Consider the following 18,271-nt stretch of genomic DNA (forward strand, 5'->3'; position numbering starts at 1 on the left):
GTGTTCTCTCTCTCTTATGGGTGGCTTCTTTACCCACTCGTCTTTTTCCACGTCAGCTGGCCCATTACCATCATTTCTTGTTATTTTTCTTACCCGCACGCTACTTTGTCTTTGTAATAATTCCCGCTGATATTTACGGGCGCCTAATTTTATTTTCCCCTAATTACCCCCTAATTATAATATAAATTATTTTTCTAATTACAAAAAATGATAATGAGCTGCACCAATTATTATTTATTATTATTATTATTATAAGTTAATTTAAATTCCGAAATAAAAAAGATAAATTGGGAGTTAATAGTGAAGGGTATTACAGTAAAAAACGCAAAATGGTCGCACTGGGGTATATGAATATGATTCCCTCTACAAAGTGGAATATTTACCGGACCAGGAATTCCACGTGTGTGAACGCGGGTTTATTATGGTCAAGCAAGAAGACCAAATGACCTTTTGAGTTTTGAATCAAATTAACTTTACAAGAATCAACGGCTGCGATTACCTATCTCAAGGCTCTTCATTTATCGTTCTTCAATCACGCCCACGGCATGATTGTCCCACAACTTTTTCATTCTGTCGTGATTTTGTTAGAATTACGGAAGTACCAACTTCTCCACTTTTACACTCCATTCTCATTTCTGTCCCTCTGTTTCAAAATTCAGTTATTACTATTTTTAATAAATTTAATCTGTAAAAATAAAATCTTACTGATAATTCTGTTTATACAAGTAACCAAAAAAAAGTACTTCCGAAGCAAAGTGCTTCTAGAGAGACTGAAATGGTTATTTTTATATATATCCCTTTCTCTTCAGTTTTTGAAATTGACCAAACTTAAAACACTACCAAATTCCTTTTAGTTTACCAAGACAAGTATTCAACCAACCCACGATTGAAATGAGTGCAAAGCGGCAACTTGCCTGCCTACACAACCTAGCCATCATAAGCTTGGAAACACACGGCCAAAGTAGCAATCAAACCTTACACAAATCCGATGAAATGGCCTGCCACGTAGCGAGCCACAGTGATTATTAAAATTGGTTTGGTGCGCGCAATTGAAAGTCTCATTCTTCTAGCTGTTTGTGTTAAGTATATATTACTACCTAATAAACAGTTACAGGTAAACTGTCATTCATAGCCCCAACCTCAAAGTTGTGTGTGCGGCCAATGATTCACCAACAGACCCCCCACAGCCCACGGTTCCAGCACTTGAGTTGTTTATTTCAACGCACCACTTTGAACTTGGTTTAACTTTACATATAATTTTGGTGTCATGATTATGAAAGTGAAAATTTAGTAAAATAGAAGCCACAGTTTTTATCTTTGATAAATTTTTACTAAACGGTAAAAGATGTGGTGAAAATTGATTGGTGGTCAAAAAGCAGGAATGAAATTGGGGGAAATTTGAAAAGGGTAGCCAAAAACAAAAAAAAAAAAAATATATATATATATATATATAAAAGTAATGATGATATAGAGAGGCTAAAGTTAAGGGTTGATGATGATTAGGTTTGTCAAAACCAAGAGGGTGGAATGGAATGCGGTGGGTAATGATTTCAATCGTCTAGGGAAAATGAGTTTTGGTTTTTGGTGGGTAATAAGCTTCATCATGCCTCATCATGATCATCATAATCATGGATTCCCTTCTTTTACGTGTACATTATTTCACTCGTGTGATCGCTTTTTAAATCTTTTTGCCTTTTTCTTTTTCTATTCCTTGCTGCTACTATCATCAGTTCAGTCAAAACTCTTTAATCACTCTGCTCATCTTTTTCCCGATCTATGTTTTTGGATGGTAAGAACTAAATTTAACATGTGCAATTAATACTTTGATTAAATAGAGAAAATCTTATGTAGAAACTTTGGGCTTTGAGTTTCAAACCCAAATGCCAATGGACTGGATCGGGTTAACAGCCTCATAATCTTGTACTGGATGAATTAGCCCAAAAAATTGTAATCCAACCATATCATAGTCCGGTTGGCATGATATTTATGAAGGGTCCATTTGTAGTATTATACACTTTCCTTTTATACTTTACATTTAATTGGGTAAATTTAATCTTAATTTTGTTACACTTTTACCCATAATTAATAAAAAATTTAGACAATAAACCTCTTGTTCTTAAAACAATTTATAATAATATTCATGGACTATTTTAACCTTATACACAATATTTTTAAAACATTATTATCCTTGTATTTCTACCAAATTACATCCCCACATTAATACCCCAATCACCCATCCCCATGGTCGGCCGTTGGCCACCATCATTGGTGGCGAAATGATGATCAAACATGAGCGGAGGTAGATGAGGTGTTGGGGAGTACAAATAGGTAGCTTGGGAGTGCCAATGTCGCCAAAAAGTGAGGGAAATCTGATGAAGAAGTTGAACGGTTGCTAACAGAATACGAACAGTCACTACCAATCTTTGATGAAATCAACGTGGGAGAGCTCTGTGGACCAGTTTTTTACTTTTAAGTACCATAGGATTACTCTGTATTTTGTATTAAGTGACGTCGTTTTGACTCAGTTCAATTTTCTTGTTACAGGTAGTTGACTTCACCTACTCTTTCTTTGCTTTCAGCTACCTTCATATAAAAAGGTACTCTGTATTCATTTTGCTCATTAAGTCAGTAAATACAATTACAATATTCAGCTTAATTTTTTGTTTCTCTCCCAAACCCTTCTCGATACTTCTCCTTCATTTACAAGCTCGAGTGAAGGTGAAATGTCGTTGGTCGGGGACCAAAGGAAGCGAGGGTTGGTGTGGCGAGGGTCGACGATTGACTGTGGTCTTGGGTGATTGGGGGTATTTTGTTAAATTTTAAACTTTTATTGTAGCTATGGTGTTTTAGCTGAATTCACAAATGTAGGGGTCTAAAAAATAATCCAAATATTATTAATAATAATAATATTAAGAAAGAAGGGCAATTCAGTAACAGGTTTTTCCTAAGTTCTTTTATTCCTCCCAACCAAACATATTAGGGTTCGTTTGTTTTATTATTTTGGATAGAATTTTTGATATTTTTAGAGTTGGGTGAGAATAACGAGGTAGAATTTGAACAAACACACCCCTCTAGGTTTGCTAATTTATTAAACACCTCAATATATAAAATTTTGTAAAATAACAAAAACACCTGCACCCACAATTGCCAGATTCCGGCCACCACCGCTGGAATCTGGCGTTACGGTGCACGATCTGGCCGTTCGTGTGCTAATGTGGCATTTTTCAGTTAGATCCACCACGGATTTGATCGAAAAAAGTCATATCTATGGTCATTTTTGGCCGTCGACGGCTAGATCTGGCCGTCATTGACAACCAGCTACAGCCAAAGATCTGACCATGGATCTGACCAAAAAATGATAGATCGATACACTACCGACTAGATCCAACCGGTAGTGTGCCATTGTACCAAATTCCGGTCACCTTTCGACGGTGGTGATTGAAATCTGACAACTGTGGGTGGGTGGGAGTGTTTTCTGAGGGTGTTTAGTTAAATTAATAAACTTAAGGGATTTAAAAATAGTTGAAGAAAATATAATAGTATTTTGAGGATAATGAAACAAACTGTTATTTTGATGATAAGATTAAGAATAAGATATGAAATATGGAAACAAACGGACTCTAGTTATTTATACCTATCAATCAATTTCAATCTAACCAAACATATTTAATATAACATTTTCAACAATCTTTAAGGTAATCTATCTTCCTATTAGTATAATATTCTTAAAAATATAACATTCTCTGAATCAAACTATTTTCTCATTAATATAATATTCCTAGTAATACAACATTCTTTGAATCAAACGTCCCCCTTAAGGTAAAACATCATATCACAAAGTTTGTGATACAATTCATATAATTAAAGGATTAAGTTTACTTAATTAAGTGTTTGAAATAAACTATATGTATAATTTACAATAGTAAAGTCACCTTCAAAAAAACTGTAGATCATCACCATAGTCTTCAATATTTTAGTATTATTCAATATATTACCATTTAATTCTTAAGATAATTTTTTTTTCCATTCTACCATGCATAAAAAAGAAAAAATAACCCTAATTTTATTTATTTGAAATAAGGTCTTATTTATGTTCGTAACCTCATTAAATAAATCTAACCCGGTATTAAAAATTTCATTTTTTTTAATTAAATACAAATATTAGGAAACCAATCCTTTTATAAATAGAACTTGACCTAGACTGGAGGCCCTGGACAGCCCGGCCCGGATACGGACTGTTTACATCCCTAATCGAGCCCGAATGTGGTAACAGAAGTCGGTAGTTACCAGTTGGTATATTTCATGTGGACATAACGAAATTCGATGCACAAATAGATCCAAATAATCAATAAAAAAAGGGAGAATGACTTACACATACCCAAGATTCATCGTAACGACAAGTTGATACTTAAAAGATTTTAAAATGACAAATAGGTACTTTCCGTCATGTTCTGTTAGTGATTTATGTTTATTACTGTTTATTAATAGTGAAAAGACTAAAATACCCTTAAAAGTTTAAATTTTAGTTTTTTATAAATTTAANAGGTGTTGGGGAGTACAAATAGGTAGCTTGGGAGTGCCAATGTCGCCAAAAAGTGAGGGAAATCTGATGAAGAAGTTGAACGGTTGCTAACAGAATACGAACAGTCACTACCAATCTTTGATGAAATCAACGTGGGAGAGCTCTATGGACCAGTTTGTTACTTTTAAGTACCATAGGATTAATTTGTATTTTGTATTAAGTGACGTCATTTTGACTCACTTCGCCTTTCTTGTTACAAGTAGTTGACTTCACCGACTCTTTCTTTACTTTCAGCTACCTTTATATAAAAAGGTGCTCTGTATTCATTTTGCTCATTAAGTATCGAGTAAAGGCGAAATGTCGTTGGCCGGGGACCAAAGGAAGTGAGGGTTGGTGTGGCGAGGGTCGACCATCGATTGTGGTCTTAGGTGATTAGGGGTATTTTGTTAAATTTTAAACTGTTATTGTGGCTAAGATGTTTTAGCTGGATTCACAAATGTTATAGGGGTCTAAAAAATAATCAAAATATTAATAATAATATTAAAAAAGAAGGGCAATTCAGTAAAAGGTTTTTCCTAAGTTTTTTAATTCCTCCCAACCAAACATACTAAGGGTTCGTTTGTTTTATTATTTTGGATAGGATTTTTGATATATTTTAGAGTTGAGTGAGAATAACGAGGTAGAATTTGAAAATTAACAAAAACACTCCTCTAGGTTTGCTAATTTACTAAACACCCCAATATATAAAATTTTTATAAAATGACAAAAACACCCCCACCCACAGTTGCCAGATTCCGGCCACCACCACCGAAATCTGGCGTTACAGTGCACGACCGACAGGATCTGGCCATTCGTGTGACGATATGGCCTTTTTCGACCAGATCCACCACGAATCTAACTGGAAAATGCTAGATCTACGACCATTTTTGGCCATCGACGGCTAGATCTGGCCATCAGCTAATGACCAGCTATGGCCGGAAAATGATAGATCGACACACTATTGGCAAGATCTAGCCGGTAGTGTGCTATTATACCAGATTCCGGCCACCTTCCGACGGTGGTGATCGAAATCTGACAAATTTGGGTGGGTGGGGGTGTTTTTGTTAATTTTTAAACTTTTTTTCTTAGGGTGTTTAGTTAAATGAATAAAATTAAGGGATTTAAAATATAGTTGAAGAAAATATAATAGTATTTTGAGGATAATAAAACAAACAGTTATTTTGAAGATAGGATTGGGAATAAGATATGAAATATGGAAACAAACGAACCTTAGTTATTTATACCTATCAATTTATTTCAATCTAACCAAACATATTTAATATAACATTTTCAGCTATCTTTAAGGTAATCTATCTTCTTATTAATATAATATTCTTATGAATACAACATTCTCTGAACCAAACTATCCTCCCATTAATATAATATTCCTAGTAATACAACATTTTTTGAACCAAATGCCCCCTTAAGGTAAAACATCATACCACAAAGTTTGTGATACAATTCATATAATTAAGGGATTAAGTTGACTTAATTAAGTGTTTGAAATAAACTATATGCATAATTTACAATAGTAAAGTCACTTAAAAAAAACTGTAGATCATCACCAAAGTCTTCAATATTTTAGTATTATTCAATATATTACCATTTAACTCTTAAAGATAATTTTTTTTTCATTCTACCATGCATAAAAAAGAAAAAAAAAAATGCTAGCCTTACAAAGAGGATCATACAAAGACAAATCATACCCTTAAAAGAAGGAAAAAAGAGAAAGAAAAAGACAATTATGAAAATTAAGGGTAGGATTTATCTTTGTATATCTTTTTTTGTATTTATCTTTGTAAGACTAGCATTTCTTAAAAAAAAAAAAAAATCTTAAGTTTTGTTATTTGAAATAAACTCTTATCTATGTTCGTAACCTCATTAAATTTCTGGTCGGGATCAGAAATTTCGGGTAAATCTAATCCGGTATTAAAAATTTCATTTTTTTTTTAATTAAATACAAATATTAGGAAACCCAATCCTTTTATAAATAGAACTTGATCGAGCCCGGAGGCCCTGGACAACCCGGCCCAGATACGGACTGTTTACATCCCTAATCGAGCCCGAATGAGGTAACAGGAGTCGGTAGTTACTAGTTGGTATATTTCATGTGGACATAACCAAATTCGATGCACAAATAGATCCAAATAATCAATAAAAAAATTCGATTTCTTTTATTTATTTGAAGTGAACATCTGTATAAAACAACCACGATGTCATGAAGCTCTGAACTAAATGTCGATTTAAATTTTCACATGACACCTGTATGGCCATTATGTTTCTACAGTTAAACGGCCACCACCTGCACCATGTGCTTTCTTTTCATTACAGCACATCACAATCTCAGTTATTTATGCACAGACCTTTTAAACCCACATCCCTTCACATCTCTCCAGTCTTTTGTGGACAAGATTAAAATTATACTTGGCCTCACTCAAATGGCATATAATATAAGCCCCACAACAATCACATCAAATGAACTGACATTACCACTTCTAATCAAATTATTCAATTTAAGATAAGAGTGATTATTATTTATTTCATGGAAATAATATTTTATTATGTGCTAGATTGGTTAGAATATTTATTTGGTTCACATAAAGAGAACTGCCTGAAACATTTTCGCTTTTGATTTGGTGGTAATCTGATTGTAGGAAGAATACTGTTGAGCCTGTTACTGCAACATGATTTAACAAACTTCTACCAACCAAGACGCCATGGAAATCTCACCTTTACTTGTTAATCTCGGAAGTAAAGTCCACTTAAGTTCATGCAAAGGATATGATTATAAAATATAAATCAATTTTATCTTTCTTTAAAGCACAGGCCAAATCTAAGATCTTTCACTGCGATTCATATTCAACACCATGGAGAAACTCAAGTTACATTCAGAGCACAATGAGGAAATAATTTTCCGTAGTAAATACCCAGGTGTAGCAGTGCCTGATAATTTAACATTGCCAGATTTTGTACTCCAAGATGCAGAACTGTACGCTGACAAGGTGGCATTCGTGGAGGCCATGAGTGGGAAGGCATATACTTATGGCGACGTTGTTAGGGACATAAAAAGGTTTGCAAAGGCATTGAAATCTCTTGGATTGAGAAAGGGAAGAGTGGTGATTGTAGTGCTACCAAATGTGGCTGAATATGGGATTGTTGCCCTTGGAATCATGTCTGCTGGTGGTGTCTTTTCGGGAGCCAACCCGACTGCTCATATTTCAGAACTTGAGAAGCAAGTGGAGGCAGCTGATGCGAAGTTGATTGTTACAAACGGCACAGTATATGAAAAGGTAAATAACATTACTATCCATTAGCTAGGCATCTTTTAGTTAGCATTATCAATATATTGCCTAATGGGTTTGGTTTGGTTGGTGTTGTTGTTGTGTTGAAAAAGCAGGTAAAAGGTCTAGGCCTACCAGTTATTGTAGTGGATGAAAAAAGAATTGAAAGTGCCATTAATTGGAGTGAACTGCTTGAAGCAGCTGACCGTGCAGGCAATTATATTACCAAAGAAGATGTACAACAGACTGATCTCTGTGCACTGCCCTTTTCATCAGGCACCACAGGGATGTCAAAGGGTGTAATGTTAACTCATAGAAATCTTGTTGCTAATCTTTGCTCCACACTTTTTAGTGTAGGACCTGAAATAATAGGTCAAGTTACCACACTAGGCCTAATTCCATTCTTTCACATATATGGGATCACTGGAATATGTTGTGCCACACTTAGAAACAAGGGTAAAGTTGTGATGATGAATAGGTTCGACCTTAGAACATTTCTGAATGCACTCATCACACAAGAAATCACATTTGCACCAATTGTTCCACCCATTATTTTAACTTTGGTTAAGGATCCCATTGTGGAGGAGTTTGATCTCACCAAACTCAAACTAAGGGCTGTTATGACAGCGGCAGCTCCTCTCGCCCCTGAACTCCTTAATGCCTTTGAGAAGAAGTTCCCTGGCGTCCAAGTCCAGGAGGTGAGCATATATAATATATAATATTCTTTCAAATGAATAGGGATTCTAGTGTGGTTTATTAATTTGATCTTTTTTTGGGCAATAGGCTTATGGACTGACTGAACATAGTTGCATCACACTCTCTCATGGGGACCCTGTTAAAGGTCATGGCATTGCAAAGAAAAATTCAGTAGGATTCATTCTCCCAAATTTAGAAGTAAAGTTCATTGATCCTGACACTGGTCGATCTCTCCCCAAGAACACCCCGGGTGAAATTTGCGTAAGAAGCCTATGTGTAATGCAAGGTACAATAATATCCGTACAAGATTATTAATTATCTGCCATTCTAACAGACAATGATATAAATATTTCCATGTGAAAATTTAAGTTTTGAAATGACTGATACACTGTATCAATGTCGGCAAACTTATAACTTTACAGGTTATTATAACAATGAAGAGGAAACTAGTCGGACAATCGACAAGAATGGCTGGCTACACACTGGTGACATTGGCTACATAGATGACGATGGAGATATCTTTATTGTGGATCGCATCAAAGAGTTGATTAAGTACAAAGGCTTTCAAGTAAGATAAAAATTATGATATCCTGTTTCCTTTTATTGCTTCTTATTGAGTAAATACAGTAGGGGGCACAGAGAATTTCTTTAGTCAGTAGTCAAACACATGATTTTACTGCTGATTTCACTCAACTACTATCCACTTAATGACCTCAAGAGCCCAGACAATGATTTAGTCTTTGATGAGGTGGAATCTTAATAATAGACATTGTGACTTTCTTCAGCTTGTGATTCTCACACTAACCATTTACCCTAGTGAGATAATTGGAGAAAATCATGTTATCAACGACTTGGTCGAGTGAGGAGAGAAAAATGGAGCCTTGAAATTAGTATAAAAGTCGTTTACAAAATCATAGTTTTGGTTAACAGGTAGCACCTGCAGAGCTAGAGGCCATCCTTCTTACACATCCTTCTGTGGACGATGCTGCAGTGGTTCCGTAAGTTTCATGTTTCTTAATTTATTCATTTCTTTATTTATATTTTTCAGTTTCACAATATGGAATTAATATAATTATGTTGCATGTGTTTGTTGCTTCACTCAGGCTGCCTGATGAAGAGGCAGGAGAAATCCCAGCTGCATGTGTTGTGATGAACGCAAATTCCAAAGAGACTGAAGAAGATATCATGAATCACGTTGCCTCTACTGTAGCACATTACAAGAAAGTGAGAGTGTTGCAGTTTGTGGACGCCATTCCCAAGTCTCCTTCTGGGAAAATTATGAGAAGACTTCTTAAAGAAAAAATGGTGGAGAAAATGAAGACCAAAGTCAAAAAGATTACAAATTAATTATGAAATAGTTAGGTTAAGGGCAGAATAATTATAATTAAAGAGCCATCCCCATGGTCTTAAGACTCACGTGGGGTCTCCTGCGTTAATCATAAGCATGAGATCTTCAAAGTTTGAATTAATAATTTCAAGCTGATTAAATGTTATTTCGTGCCAACCACATAATATTCACATATTAATATAAACAAGTTGCTTGCAATTTGCCCCATCAAATTAAAATAATCTTTTATAATATATGCTCAAAGGGAAGTGACCCACTTTTCATTGTCCACCCATTTTCTGAACAAATCGTTAAGTACACCTGATACTTTGTATTATTTCCCCTTGATCATATCCCATGTTGATGTTATTATTGATATCATATCATGCCTTCTATCATATCCCATGTTAGGTGTTATTATTATCATCATTGTATCTTAAAAAGGAAAAAAATAAAAATAAACCTTTGACGTGACCATCGAAAGACGTGAAAAATTAGTTAAAGTAAGCAATAAATTAATTTGAAGACTTACGATAACAAAAAATTGGACCTATTCAATCAATTTAATGTCTAAAATCTGTCAAGAAATTAATATAATCTGTGAAAATTAAATCGATGAAACTATTGATAAATGTGAAGGTTGAGTTGAACGGTACTTCCAAAGCCCATTTTTTTTTTTTCTTAAAAAAAAGGTTGGGCAAATAAGAATTGCATTAACCAATATAAGTGTGGGAGAAGGTGAAATAATTGTTGACTAAAAACGAACAGTCAACTTTACAGAACGCGCGGGTCGACTCAGACATAAACAAAAAAAAAAAAAAAAAAAAAAACTGAGTACTGACAAGTTAATGAGGCTTTGAAAACCGTCCAAAAAAGCAGAGCTGTGAAAGGTGTGAGAAAGCAGCAAGTGGTATCTCAAATTCTCCGCAGTCCACATGTCCATGATTGATTTTTTTGAATGAATGAAATGACTTGATTTTAAATCAAACCTCTCTTCTTGTTCATGCTTTCTCTGCTCTCTCACTCTCAGTCTTAGTCTCCGTTTTTTTTTTTCAGGTAACCTTTCCTTTCTATTTTGATTCTTCTAGCTGTTTTCTTGGGATTTACGAGTTCAATTTTTTTGATTCGAATGATGGGTGGGTATGGTGGTTAATAAAAGAAAGTAATAATGAGAAAGCTCAAAGTATATCTAAATATGGAGAAACACAATCACTTCCCATTTCTGCCGCTCAGATTGAGGTTTTTATTTTTCTTCTTGTCAACTCTTACTGTTGGTGTAGGTTCTGTCTGGACTTTAAAAAAAAAAAAATAATAATAAAGATGCTTTTCCTTTCTTTTTCCAATTATTTTCTCGGGAAAGTGAAACCAAAAACGACTCATCAAATTTTTTTTTTTTTTTTTTTGTTTTTTTGTTCCCAGGAAAATCTTTTTCTTCTTGACTTAGTTTTGCTGTTGAGATTGTGTGACAAGCACCAACTTTCGTTAATTCAACCTAGGACAGAAACCCTAGGAATGGTACAAGGTTCTATTACCATATGAAGCAGAATTTTTTTTCTTGAAAGCCAGCGATAAAAAGAATGGTTTGATCTATTTGCTGAGGTAGTTGTAGAATCATTTATTTGATGTTAATGAAGCATTTATTGTGATTACTGGTGTTTATTGATTGATTGATATTTAATGTTTTTTATATAATATTGATAAGAGGTTTTTGGCGTCGATTATTTCGGTGAATAGAAATATAGATTTTCTGGGTTTTATTGCAGTAGCTTTGTGTGGATTTCCTGGCTGATAGGAATTTTTTTTTTCTTTCTATTTTTATTTTAAAAAATGCTTCATTGTGTGATGAGTCTTGTCGTGGGGTCGGATTCAAGTAATAAACTTGTAGGTTTGCTCACCTCTTCTGTGTGAGAATTATTGAAGGTAAAACGTGGAACATTTCTAACCAATAGAGTTGCAAATTACAATTATTGGAAAGAGAGAGATTGAAGAAATATATGTTAATGCTGTGCAAACAGCAGTCAGAATAAATACGATAGTTAATTTTAGAGAAGGGAAAGCCTTATATAGGAAATAGGAATTGTACCAGTTTAGATAGAAGACTTTGGGTAGGAATTGTACCACCACTTACTCCGGTTGTTTGGGTAAGAATTACCATCGTTATTAAACTGGTAGGTGGTGGTTTTTTAACTCTTTCTTTATAGTAGTTTGTTTGGATTCTGGCAGTTGGCTTCTTTCTTTAGAATGAAAAGGGGAAGAGAGATTTCTGTAATGGTCTCTTGGGCTTCAGAATTTGCTTGAATTATTGGGTTTACAAGGTTGGAGACTGACATCTTCAATCGAGTAGGATACAAATTATACTTTAGTTAGATCTCTGTATGCCAGGTGACAAGCGGAACCAATATTTTTCTATCAAAAGGGAAACTAGGTTTTCCTTTTTGTGGTATAAGTAACCGTTTAAATCATAGAAATAAAAAGGAAATACATGGCCAGCGACTTGCAGATGTGAGAGTTGAAGGTAAGTTATGCTCTGGTTATACCTGAGCTTTTTTGAGATATCTGCTGCATTTTGTGCTACTGGATTGATATAGAATCAGTTACTACTTTTGTTTATTGTTAGTTTCTTTGGTTTATAGAATCAGTTACTACTTTTGTTTATTGTTAGTTTCTTAATTTTTTGCATGATTGCATACTAAATTTCTTCCAACTGTAGTATCCGGTGGCCCACTTGCTAGTGCATTTTATGGAGAAGAGCGTATGAAGTATCAAGCAATTCTATGAGTTCACTAATGGAGTGGAATACAAAGATCCCCTTACAATGGGATTGGGAAAACCTAATAATGTTCAATGCAACAGCTGCTGAAAACCCTAGGAAATTGCAACAAACAGAGTGGGAAATTGATGGAGATGGGGGAATTGACTCTGCATCTTTCTTTTCATCAGGGGGTGGTGGTAGTGGTGGTTCTGGCTCTGATTTGGGACTTGCTTCTTTGTCAAAGAGCTCAAAATCAGCTTCCAATAATTCATCATCAATGGGAGAAACAAAAACATCCAAATTTGATTTGGAGGCTTTTGAGGAAAATCCCGAAGATTTTGGCAATCACAAAGAATTTGCCAAGGCTGGACAAAATACTGGTTCCCCGACACTTGAGGTTTCAGTTGGCTCTGTTGAGCCATTGCTTGGTCTAAAGCTTGGCAAGCGAATGTACTTTGAAGATGTTTGTGCAGGGAGCAATACTAAAGGTTCATCTGTTTCTGTTACTCCTGCATCATCAGTTGCTCCAGCTAAGAGATCCAAGTCCAATTCCCAGGCTACACATGTTGCTGCATGTTGCCAAGTTGAAGGCTGTGGACTGGATCTCTCATCAGCTAAGGATTACCATCGCAAACATAGAGTTTGTGAAGGTCATTCAAAGTGCCCAAAGGTCATTGTAGGTGGTGTTGAACGACGGTTTTGCCAACAGTGTAGCAGGTAAAACTCTGATTTTATGTTGGAAGATAATAAAATCAATAAATGATTTCTCTTGATTCATGAGATGATTGGTCTTGATTACTATTCCAGAGGGATATTCAGATTACAAACCATCTCTCTTGAATTACATTTTTTTTGGTAAAAATTTATTGAAATTCATCAAGCTCATCATGAGGAATTTTGATAGTTGAGATGATATTTAAATTTTTTGTGATGTCAAAGGTTCCATGGTCTCTCAGAATTTGATGAAAGGAAGAGGAGTTGCCGTAGGCGTCTGTCTGATCACAATGCTCGGCGCCGCAAGCCACAGCCAGAAGCTATCAGGTTAAATCCAGCAAGGCTATCTTCCTCACTCTATGGTAATGGTTATTCACTGAGACTTCACATACCCTTTCCTGCTATTTGAGTTCTTGACTGCTTTACCTCATCAAATCAAACTCTGGGTTATCCTGTAGACACCTTTATATTATATTCTGACAAACTCAGACTTCACATACCCTTTCCTGCTATTTGAGTTCTTGACTGCTTTACCTCATCAAATCAAACTCTGGTTATCCTTTAGATACCTTTATATTATATTCTGGCAAACTTTGAAATGCAGGGCACTTATATGAAATATATGAACCAGTAATTCCTTTTTACTAAACGCTTCCATTTCTATTTCACAAATTTCTTTTACTTAATATACTTGTAGTCTAGTAAATAGTGCGTTAAGGTAGAAATATCAATTTTTACTCTTGCTTACATGTCAGAAAGAATAAGTCTTACATGTAATGCTAACTCTGTTGCTGTTTGCAATTAATATATGGTGTAAATCTATGACCTTGAAATTTTATATTTAAGGAATATATGTTATACAGTTGCACAATTTTCAGGATTCATGGAACACCTATAAATTCTCATAATATGTTTTATAATACATTGTATACCAATTTCAGATATACCTTTGTCTGCCAAGACGTGATAAATTAGAGTCAAACTATTTCCATATCTATTTCAATTATTCTTAATATGATATGAAAATCAAAGGTTTCTAAAACTACATGCTTATATTAAATTGTTGAGGAATATCTCACAGTCATTTGAGAGCTACTTCCTGCAGATTTGCTATTTTTAATTTGAGGTTTTTTTTGTGACAAGTTCCATGGTCCATGAACTCATAACCATCTTCTGGTCATGCATCATTTCTATTACACCATATCTATGCATGAAGTTTGATATGATCTTTTCTTTCTCTGTGCAGATGGGAAGCAACAGATGAATTTTGTTTGGAGTGGACACCCTTTTGGTCAACCAAAGCCTAGTGAAAATTTGACATGGGAAACCATATCTGGCTCCAAGTCTATTCAAACAAAAGGATACATGTTAAAGCCTTCAAAAGTTGGTGGCACTGAAGGGCTGTTGCATTTACAAGGCAATCAGGTTCCAAATCCAGTGCAATCACATCGTCATGATTCTAATGGGTTCTTTCTGTCCAAGGCCAAGGGTACAACGGTTGAGATTCTCAACGAAGGTTTGTTTTTCTTTCTTTAGGTAGCAAATTTAATGTTTATTGCATTCAATTTTTTTTATTCTTGATCAAGCTATCTAGCTTAATACCATTCTCCTTATTTAAGAATTCTATCAATATTGCCCACATAATTTTTGTGTTTATGTACTATATGTTTGAAGTGCAACAAAATTTTGTTGCTCACAGCAAGCTTACTGGTCAGTCTTTCTAGGCAAGATGTTGGTATAGCACTAATTCATGTGTCAGATGATTTAGCTCCATTAGTTATCTGCAAAAAATTCACAGGCAAACTGTCTTCCTTTGCTGAAAGCTTTGCTATGGACATCTGTAGATGTTTAGGCTGCTGAAACAGGGTCACTTGTTTAGCTTAAAGCTAGCGATTTTCTGATGGATGCAATATTTCTTTTTGATTTCTGCTATAAAAATATCTTACTCTGAACCCACTTACTCGTATAACAAGTCACTATTGTTCCACTACAGCTTTTATATGCATAAGATACTGACATTAGCTTTTGCCTCTGACATATAGTAAAGTGGTCAGGTGTAACTGCAAATTTGATTTTAAAGCCTTTTATTTCTAGTTCTTGATTGATTAGAAACAAATATGTGCAAGAAGTATACCACCTCTATAGCATTTCAGTAAAGAAAGGGATATGCATGTAATTGGTTGATGTGGATTCCTGTGACTAGACTGAGCTTTTCTTGATTAGTTCTTCTTGAAGACACTGGAAAGGTTTAGATTTTAGAAGCAAACTTGGATCTGTTCTATAGTTTAGACAAAGCATCTGATAAGACATGCGAGCAACATGTATCTTTTATTGAAGTTTCAGTGTGCTTATACCAGTAGGCATTCTTATGGTAGACCTTGTGTGTTTGTCTTGTATGATGCTCCTCTGACCAAGATTGTTGCACGAACTTATAAGATGACTAATTTTTGCAGGTGTAGAAGAATCCATGATATCTTTCAATTTGGGTGCGGCACAAGATTGTCATCGTGCTCTCTCTCTTCTGTCAACAAGTTCTTGGGGTTTATGTGAGCCAAAACAGGTCCCACATAACCACCCTATAAATACAAGTCATACCAGCATGCCTCAGACTGTGACACATACAGTGGCCCAAGGTTCTCCACATGCTTCATCAGAGTACAGGCGGATTCAAAAACAGTCAACTGAATCCCAAGTGCATACCTTGTGTTCACACAATGATGATGAAAGTAATTACATCCAGGAGATCCAGCTGTTCAGATCACCATATGAGAATGCGTTTTATTCGAATTGACTGCTAGGACCATATCAATTTCAGCCTGATAGTTTACATGCCAAGGTCAGTAAGTTTCTGATTTGACTGTTTGCCTAAATTCATGTTTGGTTTTCCATCAATTTGGAGTCAAATATTGCCGTATAACAAGGAGATATTGAATATAAAAGACACAGGCAGTAATGAACAGACATAACTTCTACAAAAGCTTTAAGCCAAAAGCTTCTTGCTAATGCTAGATGAAACTTCACCTTCGTGTAAAACTCTCACTACTTGTTTTATCTGTTTTTCAGGAAATATAAATAGTTTGGATGTTATTATCAGCAATGAACACTCTCAGGAATGACATGCTTCCGGCTGCCAGATTGCAGAGACCAAAAAGTTCAATGAAGCCTTTTTTACCACATAGTTTTTGTCCTGCTTCATTAATATGATGTAATGTCACGAATGTTAAGAATCAATTAAATTTAATAATTTTGGTCTCTGAGACACATGCCGGGAAAAGCAAAGGTTGATGAGACTGTTAGTATAATCGCTTTGCTGCTGTTATAGACCTTAAACCTATAGTTTTATGACTCAAATGTAATCAAGCATCTTTTTAAGTTTTTTTTCTCTTCCTTTGAAGCGCGTCGCAGTATTATCCATTTTAACAGTTGACCATGGGAAGATAGGGGCATAGACCTGTAATAATTGAGGGAGCGGGGACTCGTAGCCAGGCCTGTCAGTCGAGTCAAGCCGCTCGCGAGTCGGCTCGTTAAATACTCAAACTCGACTCGATTATAATCGAGTCGAGTTGGCTCGAATTTGACTCGAGTAAGGTACCGAGTCGAGTTTGAGTCTATCCCGACTTGGCTCGATTCGGCTCGCGAGCCACTTAGGTTTTTTTTGCGTATAATACAAGTTTTTGGTTTGTTTGTAGTTTGACATGTAAAAGATTAAAAGGTTTAAGAAATCACAAATTAACCCTTAACCAAATAACTCCAATTAACCCAAAATCAAATCATGTAAATACATTCTCCCCCAAAGTTCTATGCCGTTTTGATGTACTTTGATGGATATTTGTGTTTTTTTTTTTTTTTTTTTTTTTTTTTTTGTAATACGTTGTTTATGTTGATTTGGATGTGATTTATGTTAATTTAGATGCAAATTTATCAAAAATTGGATCTGATTTGTGTAAAACAAGATCTGCAGGTTATATTAAAAAAGGGTCAAACGAACCATAATCAAGCCAATTCGAGCTCACATTAAACGAGCTCAAGTTGAGTCACGAGCCGACTCCTTTATAAACGAGCCGAATTTTCTTGACTCGGTCGACTCGAACTCGTCTAATGCTTAACTGAGCTAGGCTCGTTTAGGGTGATACTCAGCTCGTTTACACCCCTACTCGTAGCCTTTGTGTGAGCATCAGGTGATCAAACAGTCATATGTCTTGTGTTTGGGAAGCAGCTACTTCCAATAATAGTAAAAATGCAATGCCCTAAGGCCCAAAGGCTATGTTTGGTTGGGGTAATTTTCAATTACAAAGATAATAATGTTTTATTATTTGATTATTACATTTGATTGTTAAGTAATATAAGACTTCGATAATTTTCTAAAACAAAAAACATTTACTATTGGTGATATATAAGGTAATCTAATTATCTCTATTTTCTTAGGTATTTTAAGATTACTTGATAATCTTATTTTTGTTATAATTTTACCCTTTATTAATAAAAATTTTGGACAATAATGCCCTTATTTTGAAATTAATATATATTAATCTGTCATTACAATTTTATCCCTATTTAATTAAATTTTTAAACAATAATGCTCTTATATTTAATTGCAGGTCATCCAAGACCACCGTCACTCACTAGCCACCACCATTGGAAGTCGTCGGAAATGGTCGTCGTGTGTAAAAACGGCCATAATTATTTAGGCCATTTTCGATTAGATCTATGGCTTCTGGCCGATAACGATGGCCAGATCTTTGGCTATCAACGACGGCTAGTTCTGGTCGTAGATCTGGCCATTTCCGGCTAAATCCAATGATGGATCTGGTTGAAAATGACCATATGGAAGGCCCAGATTTGACTGGTCGTGCGCTGTTACGACCCTTTCTATTGCTGTCGACGGTGGTAACAAGCAGCTGGTAGTGGCTTGGGGTGAGTGTGGGTGTTTTTGTTAAGTT

At 35.1% G+C, this 18,271-nt stretch overlaps 2 protein-coding genes across 5 annotated transcripts; both read left to right on the top strand.

Moving 5' to 3' along the window:
- Positions 1-7,428: 7,428 nt before the first annotated feature.
- Positions 7,429-9,885, top strand: LOC116131218 (4-coumarate--CoA ligase-like 1). Its single transcript, XM_031416862.1, has 6 exons — positions 7,429-7,851; positions 7,959-8,540; positions 8,626-8,824; positions 8,961-9,106; positions 9,469-9,536; positions 9,642-9,885. Exons 1-6 carry the CDS (start codon positions 7,429-7,431, stop codon positions 9,883-9,885), a joined length of 1,662 nt encoding a protein of 553 aa, XP_031272722.1.
- Positions 9,886-10,742: 857 nt separating this feature from the next.
- Positions 10,743-16,692, top strand: LOC116131248 (squamosa promoter-binding-like protein 2). 4 transcript variants are annotated; one of them, XM_031416907.1, is made up of 7 exons: positions 10,743-10,921; positions 11,285-12,380; positions 12,576-13,334; positions 13,557-13,693; positions 14,578-14,847; positions 15,785-16,167; positions 16,395-16,692. In XM_031416907.1, exons 3-6 carry the CDS (start codon positions 12,640-12,642, stop codon positions 16,120-16,122), a joined length of 1,440 nt encoding a protein of 479 aa, XP_031272767.1. In that variant the 5' UTR covers positions 10,743-10,921; positions 11,285-12,380; positions 12,576-12,639; the 3' UTR covers positions 16,123-16,167; positions 16,395-16,692. The 4 variants fall into 4 exon arrangements, with proteins under 4 accessions (XP_031272767.1, XP_031272769.1, XP_031272766.1 ...); XM_031416909.1 differs by having other exon boundaries at positions 11,285-11,464; XM_031416908.1 differs by lacking the exon at positions 10,743-10,921 and adding an exon at positions 10,937-11,104.
- Positions 16,693-18,271: the final 1,579 nt, after the last annotated feature.

The sequence above is a fragment of the Pistacia vera genome, unplaced genomic scaffold, assembly GCF_008641045.1.
Source record: "Pistacia vera cultivar Batoury unplaced genomic scaffold, PisVer_v2 Contig230, whole genome shotgun sequence".
In the NCBI taxonomy this organism is placed as follows: Eukaryota; Viridiplantae; Streptophyta; class Magnoliopsida; order Sapindales; family Anacardiaceae; genus Pistacia; species Pistacia vera.

What these genes read in the sequence shown, in the direction of transcription:
- LOC116131218 (XM_031416862.1), top strand. Translation starts at nt 7,429, where the DNA reads ATGGAGAAACTCAAGTTACATTCAGAGCACAATGAGGAAATAATTTTC. An exon ending in AAGCCTATGTGTAATGCAAG is followed by an intron (nt 8,825 to 8,960) that starts GTACAATAATAT and finishes ATAACTTTACAG; the next exon opens with GTTATTATAACAATGAAGAG. An exon ending in GACGATGCTGCAGTGGTTCC is followed by an intron (nt 9,537 to 9,641) that starts GTAAGTTTCATG and finishes TGCTTCACTCAG; the next exon opens with GCTGCCTGATGAAGAGGCAG.
- LOC116131248 (XM_031416907.1), top strand. Translation starts at nt 12,640, where the DNA reads ATGAGTTCACTAATGGAGTGGAATACAAAGATCCCCTTACAATGGGAT. An exon ending in GCTATCTTCCTCACTCTATG is followed by an intron (nt 13,694 to 14,577) that starts GTAATGGTTATT and finishes TTCTCTGTGCAG; the next exon opens with ATGGGAAGCAACAGATGAAT. An exon ending in GGTTGAGATTCTCAACGAAG is followed by an intron (nt 14,848 to 15,784) that starts GTTTGTTTTTCT and finishes TAATTTTTGCAG; the next exon opens with GTGTAGAAGAATCCATGATA.